The sequence below is a fragment of the Oncorhynchus clarkii genome, chromosome 24 (assembly GCF_045791955.1).
Source record: "Oncorhynchus clarkii lewisi isolate Uvic-CL-2024 chromosome 24, UVic_Ocla_1.0, whole genome shotgun sequence".
Classification (NCBI taxonomy): domain Eukaryota; kingdom Metazoa; phylum Chordata; class Actinopteri; order Salmoniformes; family Salmonidae; genus Oncorhynchus; species Oncorhynchus clarkii.
In genome coordinates this window covers 10,639,299-10,660,191 of record NC_092170.1, presented here as the reverse complement: position 1 = coordinate 10,660,191, position 20,893 = coordinate 10,639,299, and the positions used below count along the sequence as shown (strand labels likewise).

General features: G+C 42.8%; 2 protein-coding genes across 2 annotated transcripts; both read left to right on the top strand.

Moving 5' to 3' along the window:
- The first annotated feature begins 2,002 nt into the window (after positions 1 to 2,002).
- On the top strand, positions 2,003 to 8,851 carry LOC139382848 (myelin protein zero-like protein 3). Its single transcript, XM_071127087.1, has 6 exons — positions 2,003 to 2,166; positions 4,189 to 4,355; positions 6,329 to 6,542; positions 7,105 to 7,261; positions 7,645 to 7,714; positions 7,868 to 8,851. Exons 1-6 carry the CDS (start codon positions 2,097 to 2,099, stop codon positions 7,946 to 7,948), a joined length of 759 nt encoding a protein of 252 aa, XP_070983188.1. The 5' UTR covers positions 2,003 to 2,096; the 3' UTR covers positions 7,949 to 8,851.
- A 2,093-nt stretch (positions 8,852 to 10,944) lies between these two features.
- On the top strand, positions 10,945 to 20,747 carry LOC139382788 (neuromodulin-like). The gene is made up of 3 exons (XM_071126935.1): positions 10,945 to 11,153; positions 16,608 to 17,253; positions 19,911 to 20,747. The coding sequence occupies exons 1-3, from the start codon at positions 11,124 to 11,126 to the stop codon at positions 19,988 to 19,990; spliced, it is 756 nt and encodes a 251-aa protein (XP_070983036.1). The 5' UTR covers positions 10,945 to 11,123; the 3' UTR covers positions 19,991 to 20,747.
- The last annotated feature ends 146 nt before the right edge of the window (positions 20,748 to 20,893 follow it).

The following is a 20,893-nucleotide window of genomic DNA, read 5'->3' as shown; positions in this document are numbered from 1 at the left end:
TACTTATAGATGTCCACATATTCTAGGTCGGAACCATCCAGGGTGGTGATGTTAGTCGGGCGTGCGGGTGCAGGTAGCGAACGGTTGAGAAGCATGCATTTGGTTTTACTAGCGTTTAAGAGCAGTTGGAGGCCACGGAAGGAGTGTTGTATGGCGTTGAAGCTTGTTTGGAGGTTAGATAGCACAGTGTCCAAGGAAGGGCCGGAAGTATACAGAATGGTGTCGTCTGCGTAGAGGTGGATCAAGGAATCACCCGCAGCAAGAGCAACATCATTGATATATACAAAAAAAGAGTCGGGCCGAGAATTGAACCCTGTGGCACCCCCATAGAGACTTCCAGAGGACCGGACAACATGCCCTCCGATTTGACACACTGAACTCTGTTTGCAAAGTAGTTGGTGAACCAGGCAAGGCAGTCGTTAGAAAAACCGAGGCTACTGAGTCTGCCGATAAGAATATGGTGATTGACAGTTGAAAGCCTTGGCCAGGTCGATGAAGACGGCTGCACAGTACTGTCTTTTATCGATGGCGGTTATGATATCGTTTAGTACCTTGAGCGTGGATGAGGTGCACCCGTGACCGGCTCGGAAACCAGATTGCACAGCGGAGAAGGTACGGTGGGATTCGAGATGGTCAGTGACCTGTTTGTTGACTTGGCTTTCGAAGACCTTAGATAGGCAGGGCAGGATGGATATAGGTATGTAACAGTTTGGGTCCAGGGTGTCTCCCCCCTTGAAGAGGGGGATGACTGCGGCAGCTTTCCAATCCTTGGGGATCTCAGACGATATAAAAGGGAGGTTGAACAGGCTGGTAATAGGGGTTGCGACAATGGCGGCGGATAGTTTCAGAAACAGAGGGTCCAGATTGTCAAGCCCAGCTGATTTGTATGGGTCCAGGTTTTGCAGCTCTTTCAGAACATATGCTATCTGGATTTGGGTAAAGGAGAACCTTGAGAGGCTTGGGCGAGTAGCTGCGGGGGGGGGCTGTTGGCTGAGGTTGGAGTAGCCAGGAGGAATCAGACCACCATAATGCCTGTGCCCTAGAACACTAAGGTAACCTGTCCGTAGCACTCAAGTCTGTAGCCATGAAATGCTTTGAAAGGCTGGTCATGGCTCACATCAACACCATTATTCCAGAAACCTTAGACCCACTCCAATTTGCATAGCACCCCAACAGATCCACAGATGCTGCAATCTCTATTGCACTCCACACTGCCCTTTCCCACTTGGACAAAAGGAACACCTATGTGAGAATGCTATTCATTGACTACAGCACAGCGTTCAACACCAAAGTGCCCTCAAAGCTCATCAATAAGTTAAGGACCCTGGGACTAAACACCTCCCTCTGCAACTGGATCCTGGACTTCTGGTCGCCCCCAGGTGTTAAGGGTAGGTAACAACCCAGACTATTTTCCCCCCTCTTTTACACCACTGCTGCTACCTACATGTACATATTCCCTCAACTAACTAAACACATGGACTCTGTACCGGTACCCCCCTGTATATGGTCTCGGTACTGTTATTTTACTGCTGCTCTTTAATTACTATTATTTCTTATTCTTATCCATATTTTTTAAACTGCATTGTTGGTTAGGGGCTCGTAAGTAAGCATTTCACTGTAAGGTCTACACCTGCTGTATTAGGCACATGATACTAATAATATTTTATTTTATTTTATTTTATTGAATGTAAAATACGCACCAGGAATATGTGATGCCAGGCCAACGATGGTTAATAAATAAAGATACTTCACTCAGGCCGTTTACCATTGAAAAAAATGGTCAGTTCTGTTCTACTTAACTTGGTGTGTCTCCCATAGACAGTATTGCCTGGTCTCCGTAGTTTATTGACTTCCACTTAACCAGAAAAAAAACGGCTGAAGCGGGTGACTCGCTTCCTTTTCCCTCTTTGGTCAGGGCGAGGATTGTCAGCAATACTTCCTGAAACACCTGTTTGTCAGGTAGTGCACACTGGGTATGCACAGCGGAGAAACTGAGTCACACAAAAAAATGGACGACGAGTATCCGAAACGCAGAATTTGACAAGACTTGACAATTTATTCTAACTTTTTCTAAAGCCCTACATCATTTTACTAAAATGGTTTGGCGTCAACACAGGATTATACGTTTGAACATTGTCGTGTTGCTGTATTTAATGGTTTGTTTTGGTGAGTAGAACCCTCTCGTTTGTCAAGCTCGTTTTCAATGTCACAGATCAACGAATTTGCGAGACTAGACTACCTTTACTTTACATATGAAACACAAGCATTTGGATTGTGGGTGTTTTTATAGAATCCTGATTTTGTACCTTGTATAATTGTCTAGGCCTACTTTTAAAAAAAGAAGCTTACATACAAATTCTTTATGAATTATTGTTATAATTATTATAATAAGCCACGTGTTTACCTTCATAGTTAACATAATATATTACTATGTATTTCTACAACCTACAACATTTTGAATAGGCTACTATGTATCCATTTGTGAATAGCCACTACCAAATAATTATACTGCATGTTCACAACAAACCAAATTGCGCCTGAGGCTAGGTTCCTTACAACAGGAATGCAGTATCATGTCATGTAAAATTCATAAGACTCATGGCTTTTTCCCTTGTTTTCAATTTCACTCACGTTTTGTTATTGAGTTTAAAGTACCCTGCGTCCAATTCCAAGCAGCCATTATCTAGAACTGAGAATATGACTTTTGGGTGAGGTCTACTGACATTGCTCAGATTTATATAACTACTGGTTGGACAGTAGGAGGAGTCATTTCCTGTATGTTTGAGACGTATAGTACATGCAATGGTCTCGAAGGGTTGCCAACTTTCTCATCAACAATTAGAATGTCAACCGCTATCAAGCATCTACTGCTCTTCAGCTTGAAATACTTTGTTCAACACGTTTGCTACCTTGGTTATGAGATTAGCTTGTTCATTCTTGGTCCACTTTACTCCAAGGTGTTTTGAAATAGTGCAGGATATCTGCATACCCTATTATCCCTCTGATTCTGCTCTGTACAATATATTTTAGATCACTCAAATATTTGTAGTTCGCAGTACTCGGACTGTCTCTTTGTCCATAGAGAGAGTTCTTGTTTTCTTCTTTAAAAAAAAACATTCCTTTGAATATGTGTCCTTCACTTGTCCAAGGTAGAATAATTGTAATGTACTGTTGAAATCTGAATCTCTGAACCACATGCAGGCCTACAGTATGTTAAATGATACGTTTGCATTTCCCTGTGTGGGTTGGAGTTCACATGGAAAATACAGCATTGAATCTATGGGTTTGGGCCTGTTTTGAAATATAACACACATTATGTGAATGTTTTGTATTTCTTATGCATTGCACAATGTCTGCATTGGCAACGCTCATCACAAGGAATACGACTACTACTGTAGGCTGTGTTGTTATTGCCATGTTTGCTGAACGTTGATGGAAAGATCAACAGCTGTTGTTGTTTGTCTGCCAATCCAGGAATTGGTAAAGGATCATTTTCCGTGTGCCACTTTAACACGTACACAACTTGTTATGCAAACTATTAGAAAATCAGTTCCTCCTCAATTTCTACACATTATACAATGGGTTTGCAGAATTTGTTTTGTAAGCACATTCTAGGCAGATGTGCATTGCATAGAGAAAGTCGATTTAATACCTCGGCTAATAAATGGTTGAGATTTTGTTTCATTGCTTGTGGTTATTATGTCTGTATGCTCTAATTGTCCAATGGGGGGGGGGGGGGGGGGGGGGGGGGGGTAGATAAAGAAAAAAAACTAGGACACTATTACAGCTAGTAGTCTTGTTGTCAGATGGTGCCAAGAAAACAATGTTTCCCATGGAAAGTTCATTAGATTGTGTTTTTTCCAATTAATGCCAGGCAGTGTGCAGAAGGTTTGATGTTGCCATCTGGGTACTGGGTTAATACTGGGTCAACAATGTGGGCCTTTGGGGTTACCTTTGACCTTTGACATTGTGATTATACACAATTGTCGAATGAGAACTTTAGCTTTATTCTGTTTATTTGCGTTTTGTTTATGTGAACTACCTTGCTCCGAAATTATTCATCTTTTGACTTCTACAATGTATTTTGTTCCCAACTGGATTTCACTTAAAATTCTGTGCAATCGTCTGCCCTTCCTCCTCCTTAATCAATCTTCCTCATCTGACCACCTGCCCTGCTGCCTCTCTCAGTGCTGTGCCCTGTGTCAGCCATGACAGTGAGCTCCCCTGCAGAGGTCCATTCTGTGAGGGGCAATGCCGTCATCCTGACTTGCACCTTCACCTCTACCAGCCGAGCCACCAGCCGTATGTCAGTGGACTGGTCCTACAGGCCCCAGACCGGAGGCCCTCCGCAGGCAGTAAGTACGCACCATAGAAAGTGAATCAGTATATTGAGTTGATTTGTTAATAAAGCACACATTTGATGAAGAACTCTTGTGCTTTTATGTCCTGGCATGGGTACACTGAATATGGCTGCTGATACGTTGACTTTAATTGTGACGCACTTTCTAGTAATTCTATTTCTCTGAAACCCTTAACCCCTAGGAATATGACTCAGAAACCCCAGGCAGTTAGGGGCAGGAATCAGGATCACTCTTCCACATCTTGGTGATGTGGTAAATGTATGTTAAATGTATCCCTCGAGCTGGAAGTTGCGAGTCAGGGCTCCGACACCAAAGCTCCCCTAGATCCAATTTCCTTGTCGATACTCTGAGCGGCTGACCGCTTTCGTTTTTAATTCCATTTGGAAGGGCCGATAACGTATACGCTATGTAGTTGTTGGGATATCATATCCTATAGGAGCTCTCAGCGCTAAGTGATGGCTAATGTGCTGTGGCTCCCTCGATGGGGTAATAGAAGCTGTTGGTTTAGTCATTAAGATGTAGTAGTCAGGCCTACTGCTGTGTCAGTGTTTGCAGATAGAGTGGGCTCTCACGTCACTGACACAAACTCTTTATCCTAGGGGTGTGTCGGCTTGTCCGAATCCTGTATAAGCGTAGCTGGGTTGGTCGATACCAGGGTATACCGGAATCCAACAACATCCTTGGTTTCATTTCTTTATTTACTTGGAACAAATTTGTTCTGTGCAACTATAGACGGATAGTGAAACGTGTAGAACATTTCGCCGCATAGCCCCACAGAGCTAGCCAACACAGCGGAGCTAGAAAGTGAATTTGTCTCTCGTTTGTTTCCATCCAATTTCATTAGTGGATTCGGACACTTTTATTGACACAATCGTATATCAAAAGGCACTGTGAATAAGCATTTGAAAAAAACTCTATCAGAAATAGAATTTACCAGCCAAGGCTTGAGAACTATGAATTGGTGGTGTGCTTCAGTCTCCCTGCATAATTATCAATATCTTGATGAGAATTCATTTCCAGGACTGAAAAGGCAGCTCTAGCAACGGACAGTGATGGAGGACTTGTAATTCAGTTCCTCTGAATGACACTGAATGAACAACTCCAGTCAATCAATGTCTTGTATAAGACATGATCAAATCAATTCAATATTCATTTAAATGCAATTGCCCATGATCCATCAGGTTTTTATTCAGTGAGTCAGTACCGTTACGGTAACAGCAAAGCTTTTAACCACAGGCCCTAACATTGCACCCTGAGTGCCGGTTTCCTGGGCCCAGATTATTCCAGGCTTGAAAATCATTCTCAGTGGAGAATCTCCATTGAAAGTGAGTTTTAGTCCAGGACAAGCTTTAATCTGGGTCCGGCTCTGAATGTTTCAGAGGCACTTGGCTGTGTATAATCTCCATTTGGCTAGGCGTAACCTGTCTGAGGTAGGCTTGAGTGTTTGTCTGGGTTGACTGAATGCAGTGATTAGATTTAGTATGCTGTCTGTATCAGCCCTCTCAGCTCTATGGCTGTCTGAACTGAAGTGCCTCCTGGAGAGCCCAGCCCATACAGAGCTATAAAACAATATAACTGTTGAGCACCATTGATTGTTAACAGGCCTGCCTGCCGTGTGTTCGTCTTTGTGTATATTTTCCTGTGATGTTTATTCCCTATGTGTACTTTGTTTTCTTCAATGTGTCTCTTTGACACTTCTTATTGTCTATTTGTCTGTGTATTACTGTCTGATGAGTAAAACCCTATTTTAGCTTCAACTTTATTCAAACCTCTATTCGAAACCAGTCCCAGCCTTCTACACCCCCCCCCCCCCCCCCTACTTTTTGAAAACACGGTGATGGTTAGTGTGATTGATGCAGTGTTTCTGTTGTCTGTGTCTTGTAATGTGGCTCTGTAGTTGCTACGGTCTGAGTAACACTGTCCTGCCCAGAGCCGTCACAATCTCTCCTCTTCTCTTTGTTCCCCAGTTCTTCCACTTCTCCTCTCTGGCGTTCCCTCCGCAGGACGGCCAGTTTAACGGGCGCGTGAAGTGGCTGGGCAGCCCGGCCCGGGGTGAGGCCTCCATCCAGCTCCTCAACGCCTCCCTCAGCGACAACGGCACCTACACCTGCTCAGTCAGGAACCCCCCTGACGTCCACGGATCCCCCACCTCACAGACAGTCCTCACCGTGACGCCCAAAGGTGAGGCAATTACTTCAAAAAATGTATGTTTAGGGCAATGCATGGATGTCAATGGGACGCTTGAGAAAATGTGCATCTCAAGTCAGGATTTGGCTCTTAATTGAGAGGCAGAAGTTTAGGATTTGTTAGTAAAGGTGATTGTGGGTTCACACTATTGACCTTAGGAATGATGACGTGTAGAACATGACTCTATGGGAATTGTGGCACTGGGGAGATATATTGGGCAGTAAAACCTACTACCTTGTGTTCAATACTGGTATGGTTGGGCGCATATTTATTAGCACCTTTTTAAAGACTTCTACAGTAGATTTAGGCACGTATGTGCTACGGATTGAGTCATATTTTCCACAAAGCTTAAACAATCCCTCTTTTAAGAAGCATTTAGGGGTTTCTTAAAGCAGTTGTACACGAGAGGGCGTGCTAAACAACTTTTTTAGCACGGCTGTGCTGCGGTCATAGGTAATGAGGCGGATCTCGTACCTAAAGAGATCAGAAAATTGTTAGCGTCTCCACTTTGCGCTGAGTGTAAATGTGGTTATGATGAACCCTCTCCTCTCCACAGTGCCCACGGTTCGTTTCTCGGACGTGGCGGTGCTTCTAGCCTTCATTCTGCTTCCTTCCTGCATCATCACGCTGGCTCTGCTGGGTCGCATGTGCTGCCCTCCGAGGGACAAGAGCCAGACCCAGGGTTACCACTCCCCTATTGAGGTCACACCCGAGTGAGTGGATTTACTCCTCAATCAGTGCACCAGTTCTTCAGGGCATCCTAGACATATGGTTTTAAAGAAGTGATATGGTTTCTGGTGAAGGGAGCCCCCAAACCTGACTTGCTGAATGGACATGGCTTTTTCTCAATGAATCTTTCCTTGATTCCTTGCGTCTTCTCTCCTCCATCTCAAAATGCGTTGGAGAAGAGGGCCCAAGGGGAGGGGCAGTGGACCTTCTCCTTCAATACGATTTGAGAAGGAGCTGAGCAGAGAGGATGCGTGGAATCAAGGAAATTCATTATATTCATGGAAAAACTGACTTTTGCCAATATAGAAAATTACTAATGCTGACTTTTGTGATTTGACCAATTTGAACTCTATCATCTTTTTGACAGAGATGAGCCTGGCTTCAAGCAGATCAACCGCAAGGAGAAAAACATGACATGCTGCGACCTATATTTTCTGGTATGGCCTTTTTTTTTTTTTTGCTCATGAATTACTTAGGGGCACATGTCTCGCCCGATCAATTACATACTCTTAAATTTTACATGTAGTCTACGTCTGACAATATGAGACGTCCATGAAATATTTATCTGTTACCCCACTTCCTGTCCCTAGGATTCCGACTATGAAGATTACTACATCCACAAAGAGAGGCCTCTGGCTCAGGGAGAGACCATGGCCGTGTCTCAGTGCTAGAGACCCCTGGTGGCGGTGGCCACCAGAGGCCCCCCTCCATGCCTTGCCAATGGGAGTGGTTGGCCAGAATTCTCGCTTATACTGTTTGTTAAAAATGCCAAGATTCCTGGACTTAGTTCTGTCTCACACATCAGTATCCACTCACACTCCTCCCTTCTCTCATGGCTTGTCAACAGCTGATTCTACTGGTGGGATAGACATGGATCCGGTGCCTGACACACGGACACACACATACGTTTTGCACTATACTATAAACATTTCTGGATAGATTTTCTTATTATGAAGGAGATGCGTATATTACTAAGTTATTGTCTGCTTTATCACTTTTGTAATGTAGAATCATTGTTTTTGTACAGCTATTGTGAGAGTTTTTATTGGACCTTATGGAATCTATTGCTAGAATTGTAGACAGTCTTTACCTGTGGCTACATCTGCTTCATTGAGTCCAATTAATATTATTTGAAACATATATTTCAGAGTTTGTGTTACATTTGAACCCGTTGGTATAACTACATTCAGGAGTGGACCAACTATGACCTCTGATTTAGATGTTGAATGAATTTACAGGATTTGATTTACATGTTGGAATTTGGATGTACAGTGTAGTGAATGTTGTTGAATGTATGTATGTGCAAATGATTGAAAAAATGATGCTTAATAAAATACATAAATGTTCTTGTCCGTTGGTAAAATGGTTTGTCCATTTACCATGTAAGTTGAACTACAGTACATTTTCAATAGTGTCGGTCTTTAAAGCTTATCGGACTTAAACTGGCACCCACGCTGTTTGAAATCCCCGTCCATGTTGCTGGTGTAAACTACCCTGAAGTAAAATATAATCGCGACATGTAAAATGTTGGTCCCATGTTTAATGAGTTGAAATAAACGGTCCCAGAAATGTTCCATATGTTCCACCTTATTTCTCACAACTTTTGTACACAAATATGTTTATATCCCTGTTAGTGAACATTACTCCTTTGCCAAGATAATCCATCCACCTGACAGATGTGGCATATCAAGAAGCTGATTAATCAACATGATCATTATACAGGTGCATCTTGTGCTGGGGACAGTAAAAGGCCACTCTAAAATGTGCAGTTTTATCACACAATACAATGCCACATATGTCTCAAGTTTTGAGGGAGCGTGCAATTGGCATGCTGACTGCAGGATTGTCCACCAGAGCTGTTGCCAGAGAATTGCATGTTAATTTATCTACCAGGACCTTCAATGTCGTTTAGAGGATTTGGCAGTACGTCCAACCGGCCTCACAACCGCAGACCACTTGTAATGGCGTCGTGTGGGCGAGTTGTTTGCTGATGTCAACGAACACAATTGCATTTTATCGATGGAGATTGGAATGCACAAAAGTACCGTGATGAGATCCTGAGGCCCATTGTGAGGTCAATTTTCTTTTAAGGAATCTGTGATCAACAGATGCATATTTGTATTCCCAGTCATGTGAAATCCATTGATTAGGGCTTGATTAATTTATTTCAATTGACATGGTTGCATGTTGCATTTATATTTTTGTTCAGTATAATAACCTAGAGCAGTCCAATAAATTAGTCATGAGACTAATTAGAATATTTTAATTTTATTATAAAATAAATAGCTTGTCAGATTCATTCCTCAGTCCAATTGATTTTGTCGTTTCATCCTAAATTATTTATAATAAGGTGAAATAATTATTTCTACCCTGCTTGAACTACCATGGCAACACATTTGTGTTCGATTCAGTGATTCATATAAATCTAGAAGGACCACTGGTTTATGCTATTGAGCGTAACCATATTACAGTTTGAACATCTTGAAGAACAGTCTGGCCTTAATGGCCATGTCCTCTTATAATCTCCACCTGGCACAGCCAAAAGAGGACTGGCCACCCCTCAGAGCCTGGTTCCTCTCTAGGTTTCTTCCTAGGTTCCTGGCTTTTTAGGGAGTTTTTCAAAGCCACAGTGCTTCTACATTTGCATTGATTTCTGTTTGGGGTTTAAGGCTGGGTTTCTGTATGAGCACTTTGTGACATCTGCTGATGTAAAAAGAGCTTTATAAATACGTTTGAATGATTGATTGACACAGTTCATAATAATAGATTTGAGTGGCTGGCTAGCTGGCATGCAGGTCACAGTGGTGGATGGACGTCTCAGTAGAATATTGTAATGATTTCTCTGTGAGGAGGAGATGTGGCATAATCCTGCAGCACATGTGAAGACAGAGCAGAGCCCCTTGGATCCTGTCTTCGTGTGTCTGGAATCTGCCCCCCTCCCTCTCCACCTCCTCTCTCCCACTCTCTCTGGTCAAAGAGGGGGTGGGGGCTCTCACCACAGCATGCTTTGTGCCTGGTCATCACAGAAGATTCTGCGCAAATTTGGGCAGAGAGGAGGGAATGGAGCCTGGCTGCTGCCACACCCGGCCTTCCTCCTCTCCTCCATAGCCACGCCACTGTGAGAGCTTGTAGTGTTTCCATGTGAACAGAGCACTGAAGAGAAATTGAGGTGTGTAAGCAGTATCACTCTGTTTCACACATCCTCATTGGCAGCAACATGCCGGTGTCTCTGCCAGAACAGGGAATTGGCATAGGTAATTTAGAGTGGAGCTTGGCTTATTTATTGATTTTTATCAACAGCACTGACTGAGTGGGATTTAAGCAGGAAATACCCTCTTTAATATAAAAGCTATTCAACAGGGCCACCGCCCCAGTGTATGGAGGAATTCAAAAAAGCGAGAAAAGCAGAAGAATGTGAATTGTCTGTTGACAGATTGGATGTATTCAGTCATTCACACTAGGAGACGTGTATAGGGTGGGGTTGTAGCTCTCGCCAGTGCAAGGCTGCATGCCGGTCGCCTGTGGAAGAGAGAGGGGGAGGGAGAAGAGGGGGATAGGTTCATCACAGAGAGAGAAGGAGGGGGTGTCGGCGTGAACAGAGGGAGGGGAAGGGAAGGAGGGGTTTTAAAGGGTGGGCTTGTAGTCATTGTTAGCCAGCAAGTCAGAGAGAGGCGCGAGCAGGCAGACAGTGAGTGTGTGTGCAAATTGTGATGAGTAAAAGCATTAGGCAACTCAGCTGTTGGTACAGCCAGTGAGCGTGTGCAAGAGCGCGAGAGCGAGGGAGTGAGAGAGAAGTGTAAGGCAAAAAGGAAAGAAAGAAGGGAAAAGAGAAAGGATATTACAAGTATGCTGTGCTGCATAAGAAGAACAAAACCGGTAACTGCTTTCTTTACAGATTCTCTCATTCATAGCTGTCATTTTCAAAAATCTGGCTAAAATGTTCCACTTTTGGACTAATTACATCCGTAACTGATCTAAGGATATACTTGTCTATTTTTTTTTTTTGGTCTTCTTGGCTCACTGGGACTTCAGTGATGTCTCGGATGCAAAACGGACACGCCTTGTTAATGTGATTACGTTTGAATGAGTGTAGCCACAATGCTGCCAGACCTCACACTGTACCAGCAGTAAGATGAGCCTGTAACATGATGCTGTGCTCTTTTATACTATTATCGATCCACTACTTTAAACACTGAAAGACGTACTGATAGACACTTGATGCACCTGTTTGCTGCCTTCTGTGATTGCCTTGGCTGCTTTGTACTGTAATCAGGGGATACATGAAGACTGAGGATACCACCTCCATTGAGCACAATACTGTCTTATTCCCTTAAGGCTGCTTTTAGTTGATGCACTAATTGCCCGCAAAAAAAATAAAATCCTATTTCGGTGTTATCTCTAAGAAACGGGAGGATAGAGAGGCATGTTTGAGGAAAAAGGGTGGGGTAAGGATCCACTGACTTAAGACTCAACACCTCTGGCTACCGTGTCTCGTGGGAATAAATTAGGACCTTAAAGGGATTAGCACGGTTCTGGGGTTAAAAGTGTATGGTGTCAATTAGGTCTACACATTTTTATGGGTGCATAGTTGTGAGGGGGGGAAAAAACAGATGAATACATACCAGAGAGCTCCTTTCTCAGAAAAGGAAGGTGTTGTGAATCTACGGGTGAGTCTTGGAGGTGTACAGTATGAGATAGTACCTTGATGTAAGTAGCTCTCAGAAGGTATTTTTCATTAGCACAGAGCTATCTATCTGCAGAAGCTATCTAGAGTAGTCAGGATTTTATCGGCTTCTTAATAAAGCACTGGATTCCATCAACACCTGATTGCTGCTTAAATGTCAGCATGTATGAGTCATTTTAGCTCAGCCAGGCTGCACATTAAACTGAAGTGGGTGAGGCAACTCTCTTTCTCTCTCTCTCTCTCTCTCTCTCTCTCTCTCTCTCTCTCTCTCTCTCTCTCTCTCTCTCTCACACACACACACACAGCTTTAATACTGCATTAAGCCCTATCTCCACACAATGCTGCTATCTGAATCGTACGTTACGCTCGTCACAGGGAAAACCGCCTCCCATGCAGCATCCAGCCCTTTCTCTGCTTTCTGCTTTTGAGGACTAGATAATGAATGAATGAAGTCTCTGGGATTTAGACAGATGAACAGAAAGCATATAAATGGTGCAACAAGAGAGATTGCTCTCAACCCGGCTTTTTCAACGGGCGCCACCAGCCCTCACTGTCAGAGCAGCCGTGATTGTGGAGCCTTTGTTCAAGGGAGAGAGAGCAGACTAATTTAATTAAATGAGGGTGGCTATTATGATTGAGTATTATCTGGTTGCAAACATCACTCTTGGGGCCATCGATAACATGTACAACACTCATCAATTCACCGTCCTGGGAATAAGGCGTGCGTCGGAGAGGCATGGGGCTGTGCGGATAGGTGAATGTATTCTCCTCCACCTGAACCCCCCCCCCCCCCCCCTCTCCTGCAGGAGGAGAGAGAGGAGAGGAGACAGCTGGATGAAAGGGTGTGGTGCTGTGTGAGTGGGTAGTAGCAGCTCAGGGAGAATGGGGGAGATTCAGCTGCAGACTTCAACCCTGCCTGTCTGTCTGCCTGCCTGCCTGCCTGCCTGCCTGCCTCTGTAGTCTTTCTCATCCCCATCCACTAGAAAACCAGACATATATCATGCTGGGATTTACTGAAGGATATACATTTACTCGACATACTGTCGACAGACAATATATTTCTTGGCCGACTTTCCTTTTGACCCTCTCCCTGTCTGGTTTCAGTGTTGGTGTGTAAGAGCCAAGCTATCTTCTTAATACATCGACTGGCTCAATTGAAACACACACACACAGATGTTAGTGTTGGTTTACTGAGATAAGAGAAATGTAAAGCCTACCTCAGTTGCATGTCAACATACTTCTGTCCTTGCGTCAGCACTCTGCATTCATCGATGTGGAGGAGCTAGGGAGCGTCTGCTTGAGTGAATAAGAACAAAAAGAGGACACATACCGACTGTGCATTTGTGCGAGCAGCAGTCTCATTCCCATCCTGTGGCAAAGTCTCTAAATGTTTCCATTTAGGGGGAGGGGGGGTGGGGGGGGTGGCTGGCTGGCTACCGTTACCGTTTGAAAGATCCATCCATAAACCCACCGTGGGGTGTGGTTCACACGGGGTTGCCGACCCAAGGACAGTGGCTGGGGGCCCGAGATGTACACATTTGTCTTTCAGATGCTGTAGCCTGACTTTTCTTGGTGGTGTATCATATACAGGCAGTCGGCTATCGAAAAAGGGCAAATGCAACTCGTGTTCCTGGGAGACCGTTTTGAGACATGCTCCTTTTATGAATGGAAAGATCACGCACCGAGTGACATAATGGAATCAGACTGTTGTTTAAATACGGTTGTCTGAAGCCGTCTCAGGAGTCTGGGTTTCAATTGACATGTCAATGCTTTGTAACATCCGTTCTTTTTAGGTCTTCAGTGATTGAGGTTTAAAAGGGATATGGGCTTGTCTCCCCAGACATCTGATTGGAAGACATTTCCTGAAGTCCGATTATATCATTTTGATATGTCTCTCAAAAGGATGTTCTACATTTCTGTCGGTTCATTGGTCAACAACAGACATAAATATGCAAATATATCGCCTTGGACATCCTACCATTCATATTACTTGTCTGAATCACGAGTTTGGGAATGGCAGGTAGACTTTACTGTTTTGTGGGTTGAACGGACAATATACTGTAAATAGGCTACAATTGATTGTGGTAAAATTGTTGTAAAATCAATGTAATGAGTTCTATGCTCTTATTCAAAAAAGTATAGGTGATCTCAATACATTTACCCGACTGAACAAACAAAAACTCATTTAAAATCCCCAAATGGACAATGAAATACAGTATCTTTACATCATTTTGATATTGATGGGATCTCTCATGTTCCCAAAACAGTTTACAATTACAGTTTATTAGATGCTCTTATCCAGAGCGACTTACAGTATTGTGAGTGCACACATTTTTCACACTGGCCCCCTGTGGGAATTGAACCTACAGCCCTGGTGTTGCAAGCGCCAACTGAGCCACATGGGACCCTAAACACATTTTTGGTAGATGCTCTTTTCCAGAAGGAGGTCAAGTGCCTTGCTCAGGGGCACATCGGCAGATTGTTTACCTAGTCAGCTCAGGGATTCAAACCAGCTACCTTTTGGTTACTGGCCCAACGCTCTTAAGCGCTCGGTTACCTGCTGCCCTTCTCAATCTCCATAAGTCATTCTGTTTGAGTAAGTGCTTAGGCCAAAATTTGGCAATTGTGAGCACCTATGAGATCATTCATATTAAATGTACCATTACGGCTGTGAGGGTGTGCCGGACACGAACAGTCTATCACATCTCACTACTCCATTAGCTATAAAAGCTCTTCAGTTCACTCAATTATTTAAAAAATAATACAGTTTCATGGCTTTAAAAACGTTATATATTTATTGGTAGCAGGTGATTAAAACATATTTTCCTCCTAAACATCTCACACACACACACACACACACACACACACACACACACACACACACACACACACACACACACACACACACACACACACACACACACACACACACACACACACACACACACACACACACACACACACACGACCGGTGGAACCTGCCAGCCCCTCCCTGATTAGTAACCTGATTTATGGTTTCCTATTGGCTGCTTTCCCAAGGGGTCAGGTGCAATGTCAATCATGGTGACATATGGTCTTTCATAGCCTAAACCAGTAGTTTTCAACCTTTTTCGGGTTACTGTATAACCCCTCGTGCATTTTACCAGTTAGCCTATGGTCTCATGAGTCTTCTCAAGTACCCCCAGTGGACAGGCCAAGTACCCGCACGGGTCCTAGTACTCCTGGTTTGGAACCACTGGCCAAAAACAGCAGATGACTTACACGTAGCACTCTGGTTGTCAAGGTAACGTTTGATCGTTCACAGGAGGATGGCGGTGCATCTTGACGAGGTAGCAACCAAAGATGGATCCACAACGCAGCCTCCAGGAATCTAGTAATTAAACAACGATGTACGCCATTTTGAATATCATTGTAATAATAACAAAATTGATGTTATTGTGACTATGATATTTCAAGTGGCATTCAACATAATGATAGTAACTGATGGCAGTATCTAAAAACATAGCAAAATAAATGCTAATTGGAAATGAGATGAATCATCAAAACATAACTGATCCACATGCAGCACTTTTTGGTTTATTACGTAACGAGAACCACAAATGTGTTTGTAACAAGAAGCAAGGACCCCTCGTGAAAACATCACATTGGGTAACATGGTGAAAGACATGTAATGCTACATCATGGATTTAGAGTCCCAGTCTCTTTGATTTGGTTCAGGCCACACTGCCTGTTATGTTTGCGTTACATTAGTTCCCGCTATTATTGTCAGATTAACATCATTTGTCTGTTTTGAGACAAATGTAATTCAAATCAAAACGATCTGTTTATTTATTTATTCATTTTGAATGTAATGATCATTATTTTTCCCCTTTGTCAATTTCAACATTGTTCATTTTCCTTATTTTCACTCCATTTCTTTTTCATTAGATTTATAAGAGTCATAACACAGCCCTCTATTTGATGGACCACTCCAGCTATGGATCCAGATACTGTATAAAAGGTAACATCTTGGCGCTCTGTACAGGCTTCAACACCTATCCCACTCCTATTCCTCATCTTTTCCTAAACTCTGCTCCAGTTATAACCACCAACTTCTTACAACCCAAACCTGAACAACCCCGCTCAGATCTACATTCCACTCTCACCGCCTGCTCGGACTGTACCTCCTTCTGCCTTGAACAATCCACCTTTTTTTCTACCTTCATTTCCCTTAATTCTACATATAACCTAGTGTCTATTGTGGGTGGTGGGTATGTTGGTGGGATGTCTTGTTGGAGATGCCTTTTGGAAGTGTTCTTATTCAGAACCATTGGGATTGTATGTGAACAACATCCAATGGCATTCACCACAGTGGAATGCGACCTGTTCATCTGCCACGACAAGAGGAGCTATTGGTTGGACGTTGATAGAGAAGGGCTATACAATAGTTACTGTCACTCACTATTTGGCAGGCCCGTTGAGTATGGGCCTCTGATATCACTTCACTCGAGACCTTTCGCATTCAGCCATGAGGATGTGATGCAACAGCTTTCTAAGAGTTCAGTAGGTCACGGGAAGGGTACCTGTTTGGTCCTTTGAAGAGGCAATTGACATTCTTGTTCGTTAGATATGCTCATCACTTCTTGACATCCTGTCTCTTTCCCAAGGTTGAGAAGAATGAAGAGGCTGACCAGGAAATCAAGCAGGATGAGAAGAAACCAGAGGACAAAGCCCACAAGGCGGCCACCAAAATCCAGGCCAGCTTTCGTGGACACATACTCCGGAAAAAAATGAAAGATGGAGAGGAGGATGAGGAGGCCAGTCCAGCTGTCCCAGAGGAGGCGGCAAAGGAGGCGGCAGACGGAGAGGAGGAGAAGAAGGAAGACGTCCCCCCTGCGACTGAGCAGGCTGCCGAGGAAAAAGACCCCACTGATGTTAAAGAGGAGGAGACAAGCCAAGCCAAAAGCCCCATCTCAGAAAAGCCAGCAAACTCTCCTGCCCCTGTCGCCACCTCTCCCGTAGCTGCAGCCACCTCGCCTGTGGCAGCAGCAGCCTCTCCCACTGCAGCGGCGGCGCCTTCAGTGCCTCCCAAAGAGGAAACCAAGGCAGAGCCCAGCAACACCAAGGAGAAGCCCAAAGAGGTGGACAGCAGTGAAGCTCTGGTTTCTGCCCAAATCCCCTCCACTGATTGTGCTGAAAAGAGCGTGGAGGGTGGTGCTGGCCAGGAGGAGTCCAAACAAGCCGATGTGCCTGCTGCTACTGTCAGTGAGACGGCTGATAAGGAGGAGCCTCACCAAACACAAGACAAAAAAGGTAGGCCTTATTGTAACCCAGTCTCTGAGATGCCCATCCACGTAGATGAGCTTAGAAATAGGCTACAAATACAACACAAACCAAATAGTCTACACAATAGCTTGAATAATACATTTATTATTAATAATACAATTGCCTGTGAGCCAAATGCACAAAATGACATCATGTCAAGATGTTACTCATAATCTCTTCTCATGATCTTTGATTGGTTATATTAGTTTAGACTAAACAGTATGACAGAAAAGGGGAAAGGCTCAGTAGGTTATCTTGTTCCAGTCCAGGAACTCCCAGACTGAATGATGTAGCCTACCTAATGGAATATGTGCAGAATCCTCTACAGGAGGATCAATGTTTGAGTCCTGAATGGCACCCTATTCCCTACGTAGTGCACTGCTTTTGACCGGAACCCCATAGACCCCGGTCAAAAGTAGTGCACTTTATAGGGTACATGCTGCCATTTGGGACACAGTCTTAGACAGGACTGGGAGAAACTAGGTCATAGAGGCTACACTGTCTGCAGGTTGTCATAGTTACACGTTCTGGTGTAGACCTGGAATATCTGGCCATGGTTTTTAGACTTACCGAACGATAAATTACTTAAACTGGTGAATGATAAATTACTTAGACTGGTCAATTAAGACTGAAACCAGCAGACCGTGAAGACAAGCAAGACCTGAATGGCTAACCATCATATGAAGCACTAGACACATGTAGGTCATAAAGACCAATGTAAAGGATATAGTGCAAATGAAATTCAATATTTTAGTGGAGTCCGGATGGTCCTTTGTGCTTCTGCAAAAACAAAGGAAAGGAGGGATGCTCAACAATAATGAGACAAACAAAATGTTTTAGTATTCAATATGTAGCAGTGGAGGTGTTTATATTATCTGTCTTGAATGTTCAGGGTCTATGCACAATGAAACAAGACCTTTCGCAGAAATATTATTGATGGAGACTTTAATGAAGAGTTAATGAATGACGGAATCAACTTTATTGATCCCCAGAGAGAGAAATTGGAATAAATAATCCATTAGCTCATCTTGTAGGATGGGTTGAAATGTATATGTTTTCACAGTGATTGCATGGTTACCACTCCCTTACCTGAAACCTGCCCATTGCGTGCTGGAGAATACTAAGTGCTGTGTGAGTCATCTATCATGAGTCACATACACAAGTCTAGCTCCATCTCTGATTCCCAGAGGACGACCAGCGAAGATGATGTCATGCTGATGATTAAAGTCAATGCAGTCGGGATGACATCACTACCTCCGTGAAATGAGGGCAATAGCTTTGATTGAAAACAACGTCTAAAGGTCATACAACTCATAGTGAAAATAATCATACTGAAAATAAATCTTAAACCTGTGAGACCCAATTTTGCCCAAAAATATTTTCCCTAAATTGCATCTTATACAGGTCCTAAACAATTACGCCAAACACAACACAGTGCATCTCTTAGTAGTATATTTTGACTGTTGGTATGATTATTGTGGCAGTAGCCTCTGAAACATTATACACTGTCCACTTCGTCTGAGACCACACTGGTCACCTACACAAGCAGTATGTTGTAGCCATCCACGCAAGTACACGACTTAATCTATTTCCTGTATTCTTTAAGATGTAGTGATTATGTATAAAAAATATATGTACAAAATAAACATTCTGAGCTAGATGTAATTTTGTAAGTGCTGCAAAAATGCAACATTAGGCTTGAAGGGTTGCTTTACTGTCTCCCTTCCAACATCTATCTGCAAATAATAAGGACAACCAAATACTTCAGAAGTAACTTTGATGTCCCTTCTACACATCAAAAGACTACATATGTTAAAAGAATTCTGCCATTGATGACCATTCATTTTATGATAAAGAAGAAAGATGAGTAATCTCTCCAAAACAACCCAGAAAGGACAACCAAATATGTTATCCATACTGTACATAGAAAACCCCAAAAATAGTTGATCCTGTTTTTGATAGTTAAATACAAGAATTTGAAAAGGTCAAGTCGATCAATTTCCTATTTCAAACAAAATAGGACTTAGTTTAATATACCATTAAACAATATTTTCCATCACATGTAAATGTTTTGGATCCGTTTTGATGTGATTTTAATATAATTTCAGTTTTCTTACAACACGTTTTGAAGCCCAATGTTGCACTTTTGCAATGTTTCCCCCCAAAAATTCTAATTCCAAAAACAGATTATTTTCATAATCAGATGCCTATTACAAGTATTTCTGAAGGGTAAAAAAAACATCTGATTTAGATCTATGCTTAAGTCTCACAGGGAATCATCGATGTTGGCCAGCTGTACTAAAAACAGGGTGGATTTCTTTAGATTTTGTTTTGGACTTGGGAATCCCACCTAGCAGGTTCTGAGAGGAAGGAACAGCAAAATAAGTATTTTTGTAAGTATGTTAAGTATTAAGTGAAGTATAACAATGTGACAGCCACAAGCATATACAGAGCTCTTTATGATGGGTCGCTGTAGAGCGGGGTCTCTGTAGCCTCTTGATCACTGTATTTCACACAGTCCACTGAGAATAAACAGGTCTCCACCTCACCGCTTACATTACTTACTGATCAATAATATTTTCTCACACAATTAAAAAAAAAAATTCTCTCTCTCTCACTCTCTCCCTCCCTCTCCTTTCTTTCAGATGCTGCCGAAGAATCCCAACCAGCTGAGGCCCCAGCAGAGGCAGGCCAGGAGTCCAAGGAGGGCCAAGAGAAAGTTTAACATAGAGAAAAAATTACTATGATTACACATGAATTTAAAGGGTGACTCTTCTCCTTCTGAATGTGAAGACAGTCCGTTTTTATTTGTTTGTCATGTTTTTGTGTGGCGATGATTTCCTTATGTTGGGGGAGTTTCCAACATGCCTTTTTTGGTTCAAGCTATAAGTGCTATGATTTGGGTATGTTCCGTATCTTACATGATTGAATCGATGGTTGGACGTATCCACGTTTTGAACTGAGTTTCAAAACCCTACAAAGCTGGACAGGACATTTTCATATTCTGCTTGAGTTGATCAAGCTTGGTTTACGTTCTTTGAGTAGTCGGTACTTCCCCTTCCTCACTTATACAGGTCTGAGGGGATTCTGAGGACTTTACAGAAAATGATGAATACTATGACATAAATGTTGTTGGCCCCACAACTAAAATCCCCCTTCCAAAGTACATGATTAGCATGAACCATCTAACAAGTTGCATGGGAACTCTTCCACTGAGAGGAACTTTTCACAGTCACAATACAAAAAAAAATGTGGCTTCTTTTTGATGTCCTTGGTGTTGTTATGACAGTTTGATATAAATTGGAATTACTCTTGCACTGATGTTAAAAAGAAAATCAAACAAACAAAACTAAAAAACTTTTCCTATGTCCCAGTGAGTGCAATGTCCAGTTTGAATCTGAGGAGTTAAATTGTGAAAAACATTTAAAAATGGTTTCAATGTCTGTTTTCAAAATAAAGCAATGTGCCAATTACCATCATAAGTTGTGGAATATATTTCACCTGCCAAACAAAACATTTGCTAATGAAGGCTAATGATAAGCCACTTTCACATAAACCCTGAATTAGAGTATAATAGTATTATTATTAATGAGATCTAGAGACATCTAGTGGAGTGTAATAGCACCTG